Here is a 19,025-nt window from a genome sequence, read left to right as displayed (position 1 = left end):
AGAAGCGCCCCTTTTAGAAAAGGTACAGCAAACATGTACTAATTGTTGAAGAAGAACTAGACATTCTGTGCTTAGTAAATTGTACAAGTTCAAAATTATTTTGGTTGCATGAGCTGTTTAGGGTAATTGCTTCCATAACCTGTTTGGGATTAATTGCTTCCAATAAAGTTATTCTTTCCATAACAAAAAACACTTGTCAGTTGATATGTTCTGCCTAGGCAGACCATTTGACTTGGAATCAGATTTCTCTGCAACTTTTGTTTACAAGCTTTGTAAAATAAAATAAAAAAATAAAAAAAGTAACAAATTTTGTTATTTTATGTGTTTATGACCGACCCATTTAACTGTTATTTTATGCCAAACATAAAATAATTTGTTTTTTGACTCCAATCTTTTATTTCTTACCCTAAATTGTTCAAAAACTACTAAAAATACAGTTCCAGGACCTATTTTTTTTTCTAATTTTTCCGGTCAGATTTCATATAAAACCACTAAATGTACCTACTTAATTTGGATCCCAAGAGTTACAATCTGGCCTAATTTTACTGAAGGCGTAGAAATCAGGGTGAAATCTTTTGCCAGCCGACATTTGCTAACAAACCTTTTTTTTTACCTATGTTTATATGAACTTTCTTCTTTATTTTCACCATTAGAACATGTCCTGAAAGTTTGTTACATTTTTTTTTTTTTTTGTAAATCGCTCTATATAATTATTTTTGTTTTAAATGTTTCTTACAGATGTCTATAATGATTAAAGCAATATGCTATTTGTTTACAGAAAACTTATTTAATTTTAACATGAATGTATGATAATAACAACATATTAATTTATATTTTCTATAATTATATTTACTTACTTGTAAACAAGCATTGCATAAAGAAAAAAATTACTATAGATGTAATAATGTATTTATATATACTGTCTTAGGAGATGGCCAAACTTAGGAATTGATTCATGTTATCAAAATAAACAAAAATGTACATTTGGACAAATGCCCTATCTTACATCATATTCCCTTTGTCCACATTTTGTATTTTTTTCAATAAAAATCTCTATCTTAAGAATGGATTGAGATTAGTTGTACAGCCTAACTTTAGAGCTTGTTGTGGTTAGACATAAAAATAACAGATGTTCTTTCATGATTTTTTTATTATAATATGTATGAAAAACTTAATTTTATTTGTACTCGTTAGTTTTATTATTTAAATTTAGTAATATATGCATATTGCATTAATGTTAATTTTTTTTTTTACTGACAAAAAATAAACTGAATTTTTGAAGATTTATTTTAAAAACTGCAGTCCAACAATTTTAGTGAGTTCTTCAAAATTTCTTTCATTTATTTGTACATTTTTTTTAACTTAAATTTAAATATATTTTTGGGATAGCTTAAAAAACGTTTACTTCTTCCTTATTTGCCTTAGGCTTTTATAATATAGTCACAGGCACAAGGTTGAAAGGTTATTTTTACCTTAACTTATTTTTCATCCAAAGGCTTTGGGTTCAAATATTGGTCAGACATGGCTCTTTCGTCTCATGTTACAAATTACAAATTCATTTCCTCTAGAAGGTTGGCATCAGATCATTAAAACCCCTCCTATCTAGGCTCCCCCCCCCCCAAAATAAAACAAAGGAAAAATTAATTTTAAAAGAAAAGTTATTATTTAAAATAATAATATTTTTTTTTTTGTAGATAATAATTTAGAACAACAGATATGTGATATCCAGATAAAAATTGATGAAGTCACAGGTGAATTACGGAAATTAACTGAAGAGGAGTATCAGGCTCAAAAAAGTGCTGCTGCAGCTTATTCAATAATGAAACGTAAATAAAATTTATTTTCTTAATATTCTGTAGACATATTTATTAAATAAATAAAACAGAGTTAATAAAAGAAAACCTTATTAATTATTTATTTGGTATTAATGAATGGAAGAAAGTTATTTGTACAACTATAAATTTCTATGGTTTTTATATTGGCTAATTCTAACCCAGAGTGAATAATATACTCTGTGGAACATTTCATTGGTGTAGTTTAGGATTGATTAATGTTGGAATAAAATAAAGAAATTACAGCTAACACTAAAGGAAACTTTGAAGTTTGTTTTTTTTTTTATTCATTCCTCCAGTTCGGTGTGATTTGATGCAGTTCTCCATTCCTTTTTGTTCTGTGCCAATTGCATTGAAAGATGTGGCCAGCACATCTTTAAATTGAATAAAATAGATACTTCTTTTATCCTTTGTAACTTGTTTCATATTTTATATTTGACATTCTTTGCTAGTTTTTATGTGCTATGTTTATTATAACTAAATTTATTAATTTTTGATAACTTACGTATGCTCCATCAGCCCTGTCTTTTGTACAAGATTTTTTTCATTATCTTATTTCTTCTTCAATTTATCTTCAAACATTTTATTTTAGTACTCAAAATTAAAAAAAAATTGATTCACCTAATTTATCTACATTTTTCATCAGATACTTTAACATAATCTTAAAAGCTTTTTTTGTTCTTTATTTTTCTAGATTACTTATTTATCTTTGTTCCATTAGCATAAATTTCTATACTTAATAAATATATTTTTAAGTTTCTTTCTAATTTCTAAATTTGTTTTTCGAACTTGGTACCATTGGTAAAATAACTGTTATATATAATTTTAAGAACAGCTTACCAAAATTCCATTTGACTTCCTCAAACACTTTCAGCTATTCTGCCATCTTAAGGAGAAATTTATAATTAAAATATATAAAAATGTAAAATTCACATAATAAAATTAAATAACAATTGATCATAATTTTGTAATTTTAAAGTCATAAGTTAAAGTAACTACATTTGTTTTATAAGAATATCACAACTGTTATGAAATCTATTGATTGTGGAATCAGTTTAGCTAACTTAATAATTGTTGTTTATTCGCTTATATAAAATGTTATCATCAAATTTAATTTGTTCGTTTATTAATTTGTTATTGTTGTTATATATGTGGTATTTTTCAAGATTAAAGGTATAATAAAGATTATTATACTAATCCAATACTTCCATGAATTTATTTGGATTATAATTATGTTTAGTATCCAAAATGTATTTTGCAAAATTTGGAGCGGTCTTTGTATTTCTTTGTTATACAGTTTATATGTTCTTTAGATGTAATTAAAAAGGTATGATTGGACATACCAATATATCGTGATTCACAGTCTTCACATTTTAGACAGCATATACCCTGTCCATTCATATTATATTTATTTCCAGTTATTAATTTATTTACGTGTGATAATTAAGAAATCATATACTATACAAAAGATATGTGGATGACATTTTAATCATATTTAATCAAACAACTAATAATGAAGAAAATATAATAATTAATGAAATCAACTCATTGGATGAATACATTAATTTCACTATGAATCAAGAAACTAACAGCATAGCATTGATTATTTAGATATAACAATTAATAAGAACTTCAATAACAATAAATTGAACATAAACATATATTGGAAACCAACCCAACAAAATACCATAATTTACTTCAATTCCTTAATACACAGAACAATCAAATATCTTAAACATAATACTATAAAATTATTATTAAATACATTGCCACATCGAATGGATATAATGATAAATTAGTAGATAGATTATAGTTCAGATTAAAAAATAAATGCTTAACTTGGAAAAAGAATATGTAAAAATAGAATATAATTTAAACTATAGAAAATTTAATAAAAATATAAATCATTTAATTTAAAGACAGCATATGCCACTAATAATAAAGTCTTCAATTATATAAATAATAGAGATCCAACTAAAACCTTAATAACTGGAAATAAATATAATATGAACAGACAGGGTGTATTCCGTCTAAAATGTGAAGATTGCAAATCACAATATAGTGGTACGTCCAATTATACCTTTTTAATTAGAGCTAAAGAACACATAAATTGTATAACAAAGAAATACAAAGACCGCCCAAATTTTGGATACTAAGCATAATTATAATTCAAATAAATTCATGGAAGTATTGGATTACTATAATAATTTTTATTATACCTTTAATCTTGAAAAATACCACATATATAATAACAATAACAAATTAAATTTTATGATGACATTTTATATAAGCAAATAATAAACAACAATTATTAAATTGGCTAAACTGATTCCACAATACAGATTTCATAACAATTGTGATACTCTGATAAAACAGACGTAGTTACTTTAACTTATGACTTTAACATTACAAAATGACGATCAGTTGTTTTGTATTTAATTTTATTATGTGAATTTTTACATTTTTATATATTTAATTATAAATTATAAATGCCTCCTTAAGATAGCAGAATAGCTGAAAGCTCTTGAGGAAGTCAAATGAAATTTTCATATGGTGTTCTTAAAATTAAATATTCTAAATCTGTGTTTGGTGCTTTCAGATATATTTTTGATTAAAAACTCTCTTGGTTTGTGCAAGTTTGTTTTTTATTTTCTATTTTATTTTGTCCATCTATTGTAATTCAATCACTTAAAATAACTAATTTTTCCATATTTTGTTGTTTCTCTTCTCTTAATATTCAACTTAGAATTCTAAGTTGAGTATTATAGAATTATCTTCTGTTGTTGTATTCCATTACCTTCAGTTTACTATCATTTATTTTTAAACTGAGTTTTGTCACCAGTAAAGAATCCATATGGTTAATTACATTCAATTTATTCCTAGTTCAGTAAACAAAAAATAATCAGTGAATTTTAACCTTTTTTTTTTTTTTTTGTACCAGGCTGTTAAAATATTCTTTTAGTTTTTCTATTGCTTCTCTCCTCCTTATTGTAGTTTTCTTTCCATCATTATAGTAGTTTTTGTGTATCAAAATGTTGTACCTACCTGATTAATTCTATAGATTATAATCCTTTTTTCCCAATATTTATATTCTACTTTTTGTAAAATCTTATAACATTCAATTCCTATTTTTTTTTTTTATATATTATCAAACTTGTTTTGAAGATCTAAAAAATGCCATGAATGTAGCTTTTTTCTTCATCCTGCCTTCTATAATTATTTTGAAAACTAAACTTTCTTCTTATGTTGTTATGCATTTTCCGAAATTCAATTGCATTTCATTTAGCATACCTTTTACCTTCCATTCTATTTTTGTTAACTATACTAGTTAATAACTGGATAGCAAGCATACTGAATAAAAATTATGCTGCAGTAGGTCTTAAATTTATCTGCTCCTGCTTTCTTAAAAAAGTAATGTTTTAATGAATTCTATGGTATTGATTATATATAGAGTTCTGCTTCTCTCAGTAAGCATGATAATTCAGATGGTTTATCAGTTCCTACTGCTTTTTGTGTTTAAATCTTTCAGAGCTCAATCTAATTCAAAACTTAATGAGTTTCTTTTACTGTGTAGAAGGATCCTTATTATTAATAACAATATCATATTGTGATTACATTTTAGTAATTATTTTAATAAAATACAAAATGTTAAATTTTTGTTAAATACAAATTTTTTTTTGTTCCAGAAACTGAATACAAGATAAGCATTGTCAACAATATAGAAATGAAGAAATTAATTTTTTTGCAGCAGAAGAATATAACTGCATACAGAATTCGTGAATATGTAAAATCCAATTCAGATATATTTTGTGGAAAAATATATGGCCCTACATTTTTTGAAGTAATTTTTCTTTTGTGTGTGTGTGTGTGTGTGTGTGTGTATATATATATATATATATATATATATATATATACACAAGACAAAAGTAAAACACAATTTTCCACCAACAGTACAGAATTTAACAATGCCTCCTACCTTATGCTTATTGTTTATGCACACACACACGAATGTGTTTCAAAATTGTGTTACCACTCAACTGGGCTGAATATTTATCTATCTGTCTATTAACCATACATCAAACATGTATGATATTGAACTTTTTCCTTGTTGCTTATAGTGAGTTACATCGAAGAGGTAAGCAATCACAGCTAACACATAATAAATACACAAGCATAAACACTATTCCTAATTGAGGGCTAAAGTTCAATATCATAAGTGTTTGGTGTATGGTTTTGATAAATATTCATCCCATTTGAGTGGTAATATAATTTTGAAACACCTATTTACACACACGCACACAGGTGTTTCACCAAGAAATGGAAAGAATTTCAGGACGAGTTCTACCAGTGAAAATAATGAAAAAAGTTTATATAAACATGGGTCCAGAAACGCTTTGTCAGTTAGTTATGGCTGGCAAAAAATTTCGCAATGATTCTTGAGGTAATAGTAAAATAAATCCTTACTGAAATTCTAGGAACCCAAAGTAAGAGGTAAGCTTGATGGTTTCTGCAGGTTTTTGTCCTGACAAATAGAATAAAACTCTATAATGGATGGTTTCAGAACTCTATCTGCAGTGGCTTTTGAGAAAACTGGGCTAGAATGCAAAAAATTGTGATGAAAACCCAGTTTTGTTATGTTTTACACAATAATTTTGTTACATAGGTAATAAATAAGTACAAATTTTAAACAAAACTGGTAGAGAATTTAATTCTGACCAAAATGATGTAAATAAACTCAACTAAAAAACAAAATCAAGTTACAAAAAATTAATTTTATTAACATCAAAATATCCGAAACGTGGCTGAAAAATACATTAATTTTGAAATAGAAAGAATAATACTTTTAACATCCAAGAATACCTAGAAATAAAATCATTCAACAAAAGTAAAATGGTAAAAACATATTAAGAAATTACTATTACAGCTATTCAAAATGTCCTCCTTCACTGTAACACAGTACTCTGCTCCTTTAAAGTTTCTTCGGTAGCTGTTTCACCATATCTAGATTATTTTGTAGAATTTCAAATGCATTGAAAATTCTTGCCATCAGTTCTTCTTTTGTAGTTATCTTTTCAGTGTATACTATCACTGAATAGTACTATCACTGTGGGGACACAGTGTGTCCCCACACATAATAGGCTATTGGCATCACAGCAGGTGATCTAGGGAGCCAATTTATTGGTCCTTCTCGCCCGGTCCAGTTGTTCTTAAATGTTACATTCAAATAATATCTAACTACTTCACAAAATGTATAGGGCCCCATTGTGTTGAAAAATCATTTCTTGCCTCATTATTAGTAGAATGTCTTCTAAAAGCTAGGGCATTTTTTTATTTTCTAAAAAAATACTTGTTTCCCATAAGGCAACCATTGATAATAAATGGTCTAATCATATGCTTATCAATAATGCCACACCAAACATTAACAGAAAATCGGTGTTGAAAACTGCTTTCTATTGTTGCATGTGGATTTTCAAAATCCCAGTGATGTTTATTTTGCAAGTTATTAACTCCATCTCTTATAAATGTCTCATCAGCGAATAAAATAGAACTTACTTTATGATGGTTTTCCATTTTCCATGGCCACCAAGCCAGTGACAAAACTTTAGATGCAATGCAAAGTCACCAGGCAGTAAATTTTGAACTTTCTGATAGCAGTAGAGGTATAGATTTTCTTTGTTAAGTATTCGCCATACTGTACTGTGCGACAAACCAATGCGATTTGAGATTTGTCTATTAGTAAGCCCCGGGCTATGTTGAACTTGCTGTATCATGTTCTCGTAATCGACACAACATTGTTCTTGTTTTTCAGCAGAATAAGAACTTTTAGGTAAAGAACCAGTTGTGCATAAACAATGGAAAACTGAAACGGAGGTTTTGATTTTAAATCCTTCTGTTAGGAAATCTTTCTTGATATTGCATTTTTGCAGCCAAGGGGTTGCCATTGCAATAACCATAAATAAAAATTATGTCAGCATATTCCTCGTTTGAAAACTGAAATTAAATTTTGAGAATGTGGAACACAAACACTTCAACTTCACATACACTGCACAATTGACTAAAACTTTTAAAATTGTACAAAACTATTCACATTCTGTAGACAAATTGTGATTGTTGATCAGCTGTTAAAAGTACAAACTTATGAAATGATTTTACCATTAAAATTTTTTTTCTTTTTAACAATTATGGGTAAAGTTATTAAACTGGTGTTTTATCTTATTTCTTTTCTGTTGATTTTATTTTTGTTAAATAATTTTATTTCTAGATATTCTCGGATGTTAAAAATATTCTTTCTGTTTAAAAATTAATGTATATTTTTCAGCAATGTTTCGGATATTTTGATGTTAATAAAATTAATTTTTTGCAACCTGGTTTTGTTTTTTAGTAGTTGAGTTTATTTACATCATTTTGTTCAGGATTAAATTCTCTACAAGTATTGTATGAACAAGAAGATAGGGAGGAGAGTGGAATATTTCAAGACACATAGTGATAGAATCATTGTAATTAGGATAAAATCAAAACCTAAACCGACAACTATTGTTAACGTCTATATGCCTACAAGCGCCCATGATGATGATGAGGTAGAGTGTGTATACGAAGAGATTGATGAAGCAATTAAACACGTAAAAGGAGATGAAAATTTAATAATAGTTGGAGATTGGAATGCAAGCATTGGAAAAGGCAAGGAAGGAAATATAGTGGGTGAATACGGGCTGGGCAAAAGGAATGAAAGAGGGGACCGACTTATAGAGTTTTGCACGAAGTATAATTTAATAATTGCCAACACCCAATTTAAAAATCATAATAGAAGAATATACACTTGGAAAAAGCCAGGCGATACTGCAAGGTATCAAATAGATTATATCATGGTTAAGCAAAGATTTAGAAATCAACTTGTTAACTACAAAACTTACCCTGGAGCAGACATTGATGGCGACTATAATTTGGTGATAATGAAATGTAGATTGGGGTTTAAAAACCTGAAGAAAAGGTGTCAGATGAATCGGTGGAATTTAGAGAAGCTTGAGGAAGAGGAGGTAAAGAAGATTTTTGAGGAGGACATCGCAAGAGGTCTGAGTAAAAAAGATAAGGTAGTAAATGTAGAAGAAGAATGGGAGAATGTTAAAAAGGAAATTCTTAAATCAGCAGAAGCAAACTTAGGCGGAATAAAGAGAACTGGTAGAAAATCTTGGGTTTCAGATGATATATTGCAGCTGATGGATGAACGTAGAAAATATAAGAATGCTAGTGATGAAGAAAGTAAAAGGAATTATAGGCAATTATGAAATGCTATAAACAGGAAGTGCAAACTGGCGAAAGAAGAGTGGATTAAAGAAAAGTGTTCAGAAGTGGAAAGAGAAATGAACATTGGTAAAATAGACAGAGCATACAGGAAAGTTAAGGAAAATTTTGGGGTACATAAATTAAAATCTAATAATGTGTTAAACAAAGATGGTACACCAATATATAATACGAAAGGTAAAGTCGATAGATGGGTGGAATATATTGAAGAGTTATACGGAGGAAATGAATTAGAAAATGGTGTTATAGAGGAAGTTGAGGAGGATGAAATGGGACAAACAATACTGAGATCTGAATTTAAGAGAGCATTAAAAGATTTAAATGGCAGAAAGGCTCCTGGAATAGACGGAATACCTGTAGCATTACTGCGCAGTGCAGATGAGGAAGCGATTGATAGATTATACAAACTGGTGTGTAATATTTATGAAAAAGGAGAATTTCCATCAGACTTCAAAAAAAGTGTTATAGTAATGATACCAAAGAAAGCAGGGGCAGATAAATGTGAAGAATACAGAACAATTAGTTTAACTAGTCATGCATCAAAAATCTTAACTAGAATTCTATACAGAAGAATTGAGAGGAGAGTGGAGGAAGTGTTAGGAGAAGACCAATTTGGTTTCAGGAAAAGTATAGGAACAAGGGAAGCAATTTTAGGCCTCAGATTAATAGTAGAAGGAAGATTAAAGAAAAACAAACCAACATACTTGGCGTTTATAGACCTAGAAAAGGCATTCGATAACGTAGACTGGAATAAAATGTTCAGCATTTTAAAAAGATTAGGGTTCAAATACAGAGATAGAAGAACAATTGCTAACATGTACAGGTACCAAACAGCAACAGTAACAATTGAAGAACATAAGAAAGAATCCGTAATAAGAAAGGGAGTCCGGCAAGGATGTTCCCTATCTCCGTTACTTTTTAATCTTTACATGGAACTAGCAGTTAATGATGTTAAAGAACAATTTAGATTCGGAGTAACAGTACAAGGTGAAAAGATAAGGATGCTACGATTTGCTGATGATATAGTAATTCTAGCCGAGAGTAAAAAGGATTTAGAAGAAACAATGAACGGCATAGATGAAGTCCTACGCAAGAACTATAGCATGAAAATAAACAAGAACAAAACAAAAGTAATGAAATGTATTAGAAATAACAAAGATAGACCACTGAATGTGAAAATAGGAGGAGAAAAGATTATGGAGGTAGAAGAATTTTGTAGGTAGAATTACTAAAGATGGACGAAGCAGGAGCGATATAAAATGCCGAATAGCACAAGCTAAAGAGTCTTCAGTAAGAAATATAATTTGTTTACATCAAAAATTAATTTAAATGTCAGGAACAGATTTTTAAAAGTGTGTGTTTGGAGTGTCGCTTTATATGGAAGTGAAGCTTGGACAATCGGAGTATCTGAGAAGAAAAGATTAGAAGCTTTTGAAAAGTGGTGCTATAGGAGAATGTTAAAAATCAGATGGGTGGATAAAGTGACAAATGAAGAGGTATTGCAGCAAATAGATGAAGAAAGAAGCATTTGGAAAAATATAGTTAAAAGTAGAGACATACTTATAGGCCACATACTAAGGCATCCTGGAATAGTCGCTTTAATATTGGAAGGAAAGGTAGAAGGGAAAAATTGTGTAGGCAGGCCACGTTTGGAATATGTAAAACAAATTGTTAGGGATGTAGGATGTAGAGGGTATACTGAAATGAAACGATTAGCACTAGATAGGGAATCTTGGAGAGCTGCATCAAACCAGTCAAATGACTGAAGACAAAAAAAAAAAAACAAGTATTGTTTAAAATTTTTACTTATTTATTACCCACGTAACAAAGTTACTGCACATAAAAAATATCAAAATGGGATTTTCACCACAATTTTTTGCATTCTAGCCCAGTTTTCTCACAAACCACTGCAAATAGAGTTCTGAAACATGTTTTATTCAATCAAAAACCACAAGAAACCATCAAGATTACCTCTTAATTTGGGTTCCTAGAATTTCAATATGTCTTTATTTTACTCTTTGCCCAGGAATCATGGCAAAATCTTTTGCTGACGAAGCATTTCTGGACCCATGTTTATATAAACTTTTCATTATTTTCAATGGTAGAGCTTGTCCTGAAATTCTTTCAGTTTCTTGGTGAAACACCTGTATATACACATACAGGTGTTTCAGCATGTATTCGCCGAACTTCAGGAACTGATTCAGGACAACAAAATGAGCAAAAAAGTACATATTGACATAAATCCTATTTTACTTTGTTTTCCTTCTGGATGCCATTTTATGATTTTCAACAAAAAAATTATTTCTCAGGAACGGGTAAACCTACTTTAATTAAATTGGCAAATCTAAGGCTAGTGTATTGTACAAAATAAAAAATTTTGAAAACATTCCTTTAAGAAATTTAAAAATGACGGCCATCTTAATTTTTTAATCTTCAATATTTTTGTAATTATTTGTTTGATCAAATTTTTACTTTACAAAATTTATTAAGCATTTTATTTTGAACAAAATGACACCTCATTTGTAAAAATCTATTGACAAACAATCAAGTTATTGCAGGCAATTAACCCAGCGTACACTTGCACACTGCACACCATAATGCAAGCTGATAATGTTTTGTCTTTATTTTAAAATAAAATGCTTAATAAATTTTGTAAAAGTAAAAATTTGTCAAACTAATAATTACAAAAATATTGAAGATTAAAAATTTAAGATAGCAGTCATTTTAAAATTTTTGAAGGTGATGTTTTCAAAATTTTTTATTTTGTACAACACACTAGTCTTAGATTTGCCAATTTAATTAAAGTAGGTTTACCTGTTCCTAGAAAATAATTTTTTTGTTGAAAATCACAAAATGGTGTCGAGATGGAAAACAAAGCAAAGTAGGACTTATGTCGATATGAACTTTTTTGCTCTTTTTGGTGTCCTTAATCAGTTCCCAAAGTTCGGAAAATATGTCCTGAAACACTACATATATATATATATATATATATATATAAATTATGTTTTTGTATATGTGATGCCTGGGTGATTTTAACAAAGACTAGGATCATTTATATTGTAACAACAGGCTACATATAAAATTATTAGTATTTTAATGCTTAATATTTAGCAGTTTAAAGTATTTCTGTTTCTGTCAATCCTGGTAAAGGCAGTTTGGAATGCTTTGTTACTCTGAGTCAGTCAGAACTACTGATTTTATGGTCCATTTCTTTTCTTTTTTTATGTAAATATTTATTCTTGCGATTTATTTTTTGTTAACCATCTTATTTCTTCAATGATGATGCACACTTTTTCATAAGAACTGATATGAAATATATGAGTGCATGTGATGAACAGTGATTTTGAAGAGACTTGCTTCTATATTCTACTACACAACCAGTTATAGTAAAGTGTTATAATCTATTTAAACAAATTGTCTTGATGCGCAGACAGTTTGTTGTAATTCCAAATTGGCTGCAACATTATGAAACATTCATTACTATTATACAGGTGCCTGTTTATTCTGCAATCCTGTGAGAAATTGTAGATAGTATTTATTGATGATTAACCCTTTTTTCCTGTATTTGTAGTGTCATTAAAACTAAGCATTCATTTTGTTTTAGTCAAGTAAAGATTGAATGCAAAAGTTAACACTAGCGAGTTGGTAAAAATGAATTGTATAAAAACTTGTTCATTTATTACCCGTAAAAAATTATAAGTTATTCATGAAGCTGAGGAAATCAGTAATCATGGAGTATGCCATAAATATAACATTCTGGAAGCATGTATAAGAGAGTGAGAAAGGAAAGACAGAGACCTAAAAGTAGTAATAAAAATATAGTATTTTACACTAGAATATGGAAGTTTCCTCGAGTAAAAGAGCATTGTACACTTACATTCTAGACAGGTTGATATAGGAAGTATTTGCTATATCATGATATAGCAAATGTTTTTTTTATCAACAGAGATGATATAATTAAATTCTGCACATACAGTGAAGGAGCTTCAAATGCTGAATGAATATTTTAACCAAACCATAACTACATCATTTCTCGAATAAGAGTGGACTAACCAAATCATATCTATGTTTGCCAGATGTCTATAAGCAAAACTTATTGGCCTTTAAATACATAACTCAATTATAAAAGAAAATAATTTCTTAATTGAAGAAATAGAAAATGCCAATCAAAACTGTCCACATATGCACATTACAATGTGTTTATATTCTTTAAAAAAAAATGGTTTATGGAAATACTTTGTTTACATTGATGCATTAAGTACACAAGACTATATAAGGTAACTCAAAAACCCTTGGCAGAAGTAGACATGTATCCTTGACCAAGCGTTATGTAGTAGTTTCTGAGAGAAACAACTCAAAAACATACTTTCTACAGAAAAAACAGGTCTATACCCAATTGCAGTTTCTTAATAATAAATTAATTTTTGTAGCATTTGAGAAATATCAAGACTGACTAGGATTTGAACAAAGATCTTGCATTGCAAAATACTGCTTTTTGCTGCATTATTCATTTAAAAGAGTTTGCACCTGAATTAGTATAATTCCCTCTAATTTTATTAAGCTAGGTTTGTAATTGCATAAAATTTTATACTATATTCTTGCCTGTTTCTGAGATGAAGTTTGTATAGGAGGAGTCAGTGTATAATCGCAAGCCGTTTTGAACTAGTTTTTATTCACATTGCTTATAGAATAATTGGATAAGAATAAAATAAATAGATGTTTTTTATTTTTGCTCTTAATTTTGATATATACTTATAAAGATTTTGGTTTCAGCTTAAAATTGAAAGTATTAATTATGCAAGATACATAGAAGCTGCAATACCATATCGTGATATGGTTGCATTTATTTGTGAAGACTCTCGAGATGTAACTAAATTGGTCAAATATTGTAAAAAGGAAGATTTACTAATCAATGTTTTTGTTGCTCCTCAAGATAATGGTCCAGTTAAAAAAGTTTATCAACCAGATATACATATAGAAAATTTAAGGTATTTTTTTGTTATTATCCATCAACTTTATACATTCTCAAAATAAAAGCAACTTTTTTTTAATAAATACCTCGTTTTCTAGGTTTTGAATGTTTAGACTAAAATTTTAAATATATTACAAATATGTAGACATGTTGTCTACATATTTGTGAAAACTATTACAAAATTTGGTATTTGTCACACAGATGGGTACTGCTGCAGGGACAACAATTACTACTGTGTAATAATTTTTAAATATTCTCATTTGTTTTTATTTGTAATTATCTTTTTTGAGTAGAATGGCTGATGCATATTTTATTTGTGCTCTGTTGACTTACAAACAGCAACCCTCATATATTTAATTTTAATTTGCATTAAAAAGGATTGTAGTATGAGGGCCGTTGGGAAAGTTTCAGCCTGACAAAGAAACACAAGCTTTTTCAGAAATTTAGAAAATACTAGCGGACCCGACAGACTTTGTCCTGACGTGACATTGTTCTGTAATAAATGCACAACACATAAATATAAGTAGCTTATTTAAGTTAAAATTAGCAGGAATGTGGACGAAATTTCATTAATATGACTATTATCAGTTTGTGATTGTTGTATTATTGTAATGGGTTTATTGATTAATTATGTGTAGTATGGTTAATATTTATTTTCACTAAATATTGAGATGTCTGACGAAAATTGAATTAAAAAATTGAAACGTTGTAAAATTACTAATTGGTATAATTAATAAATTTTGGTACTTACGTATTAACGCCACCGCAGCTACAGCTTTATTTAAAAACAAAGTAGTCAATCAGATTTCGGTGGAAAATATATATAGATATAGAGTTTAGCATAGATTCAGAACAGTCTCTTAATTAATTTTAATAATGGTTATTTATATTTATTTATTTTATAAATATAATTTAACCAAACTTAACCTACGCTCGCTTCGCTCGCTAACCTTGACTAATTAACAGGAGTGTTTTGATTGTTTAAATAATAAATAATTGCAATAATTACTGAATTTATTAAATAAATACTCAAAAAATTACGGTATTAATTAGTCACTGTTAGCGAGCGAAGCGAGCATAGGTTAAGTTTGGTAAAATTATATTTATAAAATAAATAAATATAAATAACCATTTATTAAAATTAATAAAGAGACTGTTCATTTTCCACCGAAATCTGATAGACTACTTTGTTTTTAAATAAAGCTGTAGCAGCGGTGGCGTTAATACGTAAGTGCCTAAATTTTCATCCACGTTACTTCTAATTTTCACTTAAGATCATTTTAAAAAAGTACCTCCTGCATTTTTTTTAAATTTAATAATTTTGAAGTTTCATAACCATGTGATAGCTTAATTAATCGATTAATAAAAAAGTAAAGCACTGTAAAAAAAGCAACGTTGTTAAAATTTTAGTAGAATTTTTATCATTTTTCTCATTCTTTATTTTAACTTCTATTTTACCAAATTTGAGATAATTGTAAATTAAAAACAATTTTAGAAATTTTTTTATAAAATTAATCAGGTACAAAAATTATAACTTCAATTTTTTAAATATACCTTTAAACTATAATTATTATACATAAATTATATTTTAATTTTTATAAATGTTATAATTTATGTTACAAACTGACATTTTTATTTTCAAAGAGCCGTTCAATACTTCATAAGTTGAATAGAATCAAATGAGAACTGGCAATTTAAATTTGTAGGTTACGTTGATTGTTATTGAATGCACGTGTATACATCATGAAAAATCATGTAAAATACTCACTCAATCTTACAAATGTGCACAATGTATATTTTTTAATTATACTTTAAAATGTTATTTAAATAAATAATAATATAATATTCTCAATAAGTGCGCAATTCTAGCACACTCGGCAATGCTTCGATATTACTAGATCTGAGTATACATACAAATTAAATGAACACAATTGAAAGTTTCATAAAACCTTAAAAACAATGAACATTAGGAACTTCACAAAATTTAACCTTTCACTTTATAAAAGTCAGAATGTAAATAAATCCAATTGTCAGAACAGCACTACCTATCGGATTTAATTCAAACTACTCTCTAAACACAGTAGACCGTTAAAAATACAAATTTTTATGTAATAACAACATTAAGCTACGACGCAAGTAACTGATATGCGAAAAAGCAACAAAATAAAAAAATTTCCTAGAATCCGATCACAGCACCAACTACCGGTTCTGACTGATATGCTAAAAATTAAAAAAAATTAAAAAATGCGATCGCAGCGCTCCCTACTGGATTTAATTGTGAATCTTAACCATCGCAAAATCAACAACAACACATAAATAAATAAATTAATTAAAAAAACATTTTCTATCGGATCAAATTGTGAATCTAAACCATTCTCGAATCCCCTTGAACACACACAAAAAATTTCATCAAAATTGGTCCAGCCGTTTAGGAGGAGTTCAGTGACATCCACACGCACACAAGAAATATATATATAAAGATATGTTAACTTAATTTACTATTATTTGCACCTTGAAATTTGATACATTAAGATTAATGACTTCATTATCATGGTTAAGGAGCACTTTCTTTTTGACAAGATGTGAACAATTAGCCTAAATCACATTCTTCATTTGGTGCAGTAGTGAAGCATAATACTCCCCTGTGATGGTCCTGCCTTTTTCCAGGTAGTTTATGAGCAACACACCACAAGAATCCCCCAAAATCGCAGCCATGACTTTCTTGCAGATGGAACTGTTATCACTTTCTTTGATGCACTTTTATGTGTACTCTCATCCACTGTTTGGAATTCTGGTGTTATGGTAAATCCCCATTTTTTTAACACATTGATGATAACATCATAGATACTCAGCAGAATGAATTGCATTCAAATAAGTCTAAGCACCCTCAAAAAGTGTTCAGTCACATGTGATTTTGGTTGACTGTTAACAAACATGGCACCCACTGAGCAGAACAAGCTCATATCTTCATTCAGTGATTATTTAATCTGGCATTGTCGATTTTTGTGACAATTTCATTGATCATGGCGATTTTTGGGCGACCTGAGCATTCATCATCTTGAAAGGATGATGACATACTTAAATTCAGTAGTCCTCATTTTAACCATCAGAAAGGGAAGAATCCTGTTAACTGGAATCTAACTCTTTATATATGTTTATCAGGATTAAACCTTTTAAATGAAAATACTTTATAACATCTTGAATTTCAATTTTATCCATATTTCAGGAAACGTCAAAATTTGTTTGTTTTACTCTATCGCCACAACCTAGCAACTAACAGCACGCATCTAAAACATCCGCAGCACATCATCTAAAGAATCATATTTGACAAATACGTAGTCATTTGGTCATATTTTCACCATTACTGTGTTGGGCCAAAAACTTCTAAATGCCCTTCGTACATTTTAATTTTCTGTTTCTCTGAAAATAAATGTATTTTCATTTGCTTGTAATGTTTTTTGTAAATTTTTTTTAGGCACTTAGGTTTTGTTTATTACATTTTGGATGTAGTAGATGGTCCAGAACCAGTTTTAAGATATTTGTGTCATTGGTATAGATTGCATAAAATTCCAGTTGGAACTTCTGCAGTTCATGGTAATTTAAGCAATGTACCACTTGAGATCAGAAGATATTTTTCTGGTAAGTTTTTCATTTTAATTGTGGAAAAAGTTGTTTAATGTTTTAAGTCTTCAGCTTCTCTATCTTTGGTTGATACAAAATATTTCATTTTTTTTTAGAATTTTCTCTGGTTCAACAGAACCAGGCAACCTCTTTTTTTTTATAAAATGCTGTTTCTATTCCATAAACATAAAAAGCAGCAGTATTTTGTGAAAGCTTAATATGACCTTTAGATCTCTAAAAAACTCTCCAGTTAAACTGTTTGACATTTATGGCAATCATGTTATCGTATGTTTCACCATAACTGAATAAGCTAATGGCATAATTTATTTGTTCTCATTCGCCTGTTTGAACGAACCATTGTTTCCACTTTTTGCACATTTTCAACTTTTTTTGAGGTTACTGGACTTCCCGCACGCAGCTCGTCTTCAACAGACTCATTTCCGTTTTTAAATCGGTCATACCACTTGTACACAGCCTTCAAAGTTACCACATTATCGCTGTACACCGATTCTAACATTTCATGAGCTTCTTTGGCACTCTTTTGCAACTTAAAACAAAACTTAACGTTAATGCGTTGTTCAAAATCATTGTTGCGCGACAGACACAATAAACACAACCTCACTCTAACAGCTCTGGCAGCTGACTGGCAAGCTCGAACGTGTTACAACTTGTCCCTGCTTGTCTCAGTTGATCACGCTATTGGACAAATTACAGCATATGGATGTAGCATCGGCAGTTGCCGCTATAAAAATTCATTCACCGTATTTTTTTATCACACCTCGTACAATACATGTTTGGCCTTCCCCAGCATCTCCACCATTTTCATTGTGTAGCTGTTTGCTATTAATAACGACATGTACTTGTTTACTTGGATTCCATGAGTGCCTTACAGGCGATCAATGACATATACTCCGACACCCTGTTGTCTATGAGATTCAGTATGTTATTTTGCAAATGATTAGACATAATACAACAGTGAACTGCTGCTGGAGCCTGATTCATATTGGAATTTCAGGTAATGAGTGTGCATATAGTGTGGTAAAAGAGGCTTGCTTTAAGCTTACTTTTACAAGTTGCATTCCTTCTAATGATCTAGTCTAGTATCCTGAAAACAGTAGTTCACAATGAGTGCCAAAGTGAATAGGATGCTACTGTTAACAATAAACTTCATCCAATTAAGCAGACTGTTACCATTTCGCTCCTCATGCAGAAATAAACGTCGACAGGATGTTGTTTGCTGTTTGCAAATAAGGCATACCAGGCTCACTCATGGATATCTGATGAAGCAAACAGATTCGCCC

The 19,025-nt window shown here is 29.3% G+C and overlaps 1 protein-coding gene across 3 annotated transcripts in view; it reads left to right on the top strand.

Moving 5' to 3' along the window:
- The window catches only part of SMC5 (structural maintenance of chromosomes 5), a 128,846-nt gene that overhangs the window by 58,875 nt on the left and 50,946 nt on the right, over positions 1–19,025 (top strand). For 2 of the 3 annotated variants that reach the window (XM_075363792.1, XM_075363794.1), the window contains 4 exons: positions 1,695–1,826; positions 5,519–5,673; positions 13,905–14,119; positions 17,579–17,742. In XM_075363792.1, the coding sequence (XP_075219907.1) occupies positions 1,695–1,826; positions 5,519–5,673; positions 13,905–14,119; positions 17,579–17,742 (666 nt within the window). The remainder of the gene's footprint in view (positions 1–1,694; positions 1,827–5,518; positions 5,674–13,904; positions 14,120–17,578; positions 17,743–19,025) is intronic. The other variant, XM_075363793.1, reaches the window with a different exon arrangement.

This window comes from Lycorma delicatula, chromosome 4 (genome assembly GCF_047948215.1).
Source record: "Lycorma delicatula isolate Av1 chromosome 4, ASM4794821v1, whole genome shotgun sequence".
Lineage (NCBI taxonomy): Eukaryota > Metazoa > Arthropoda > Insecta > Hemiptera > Fulgoridae > Lycorma > Lycorma delicatula.
This window is presented reverse-complemented; position numbering and strand designations above follow the sequence as displayed.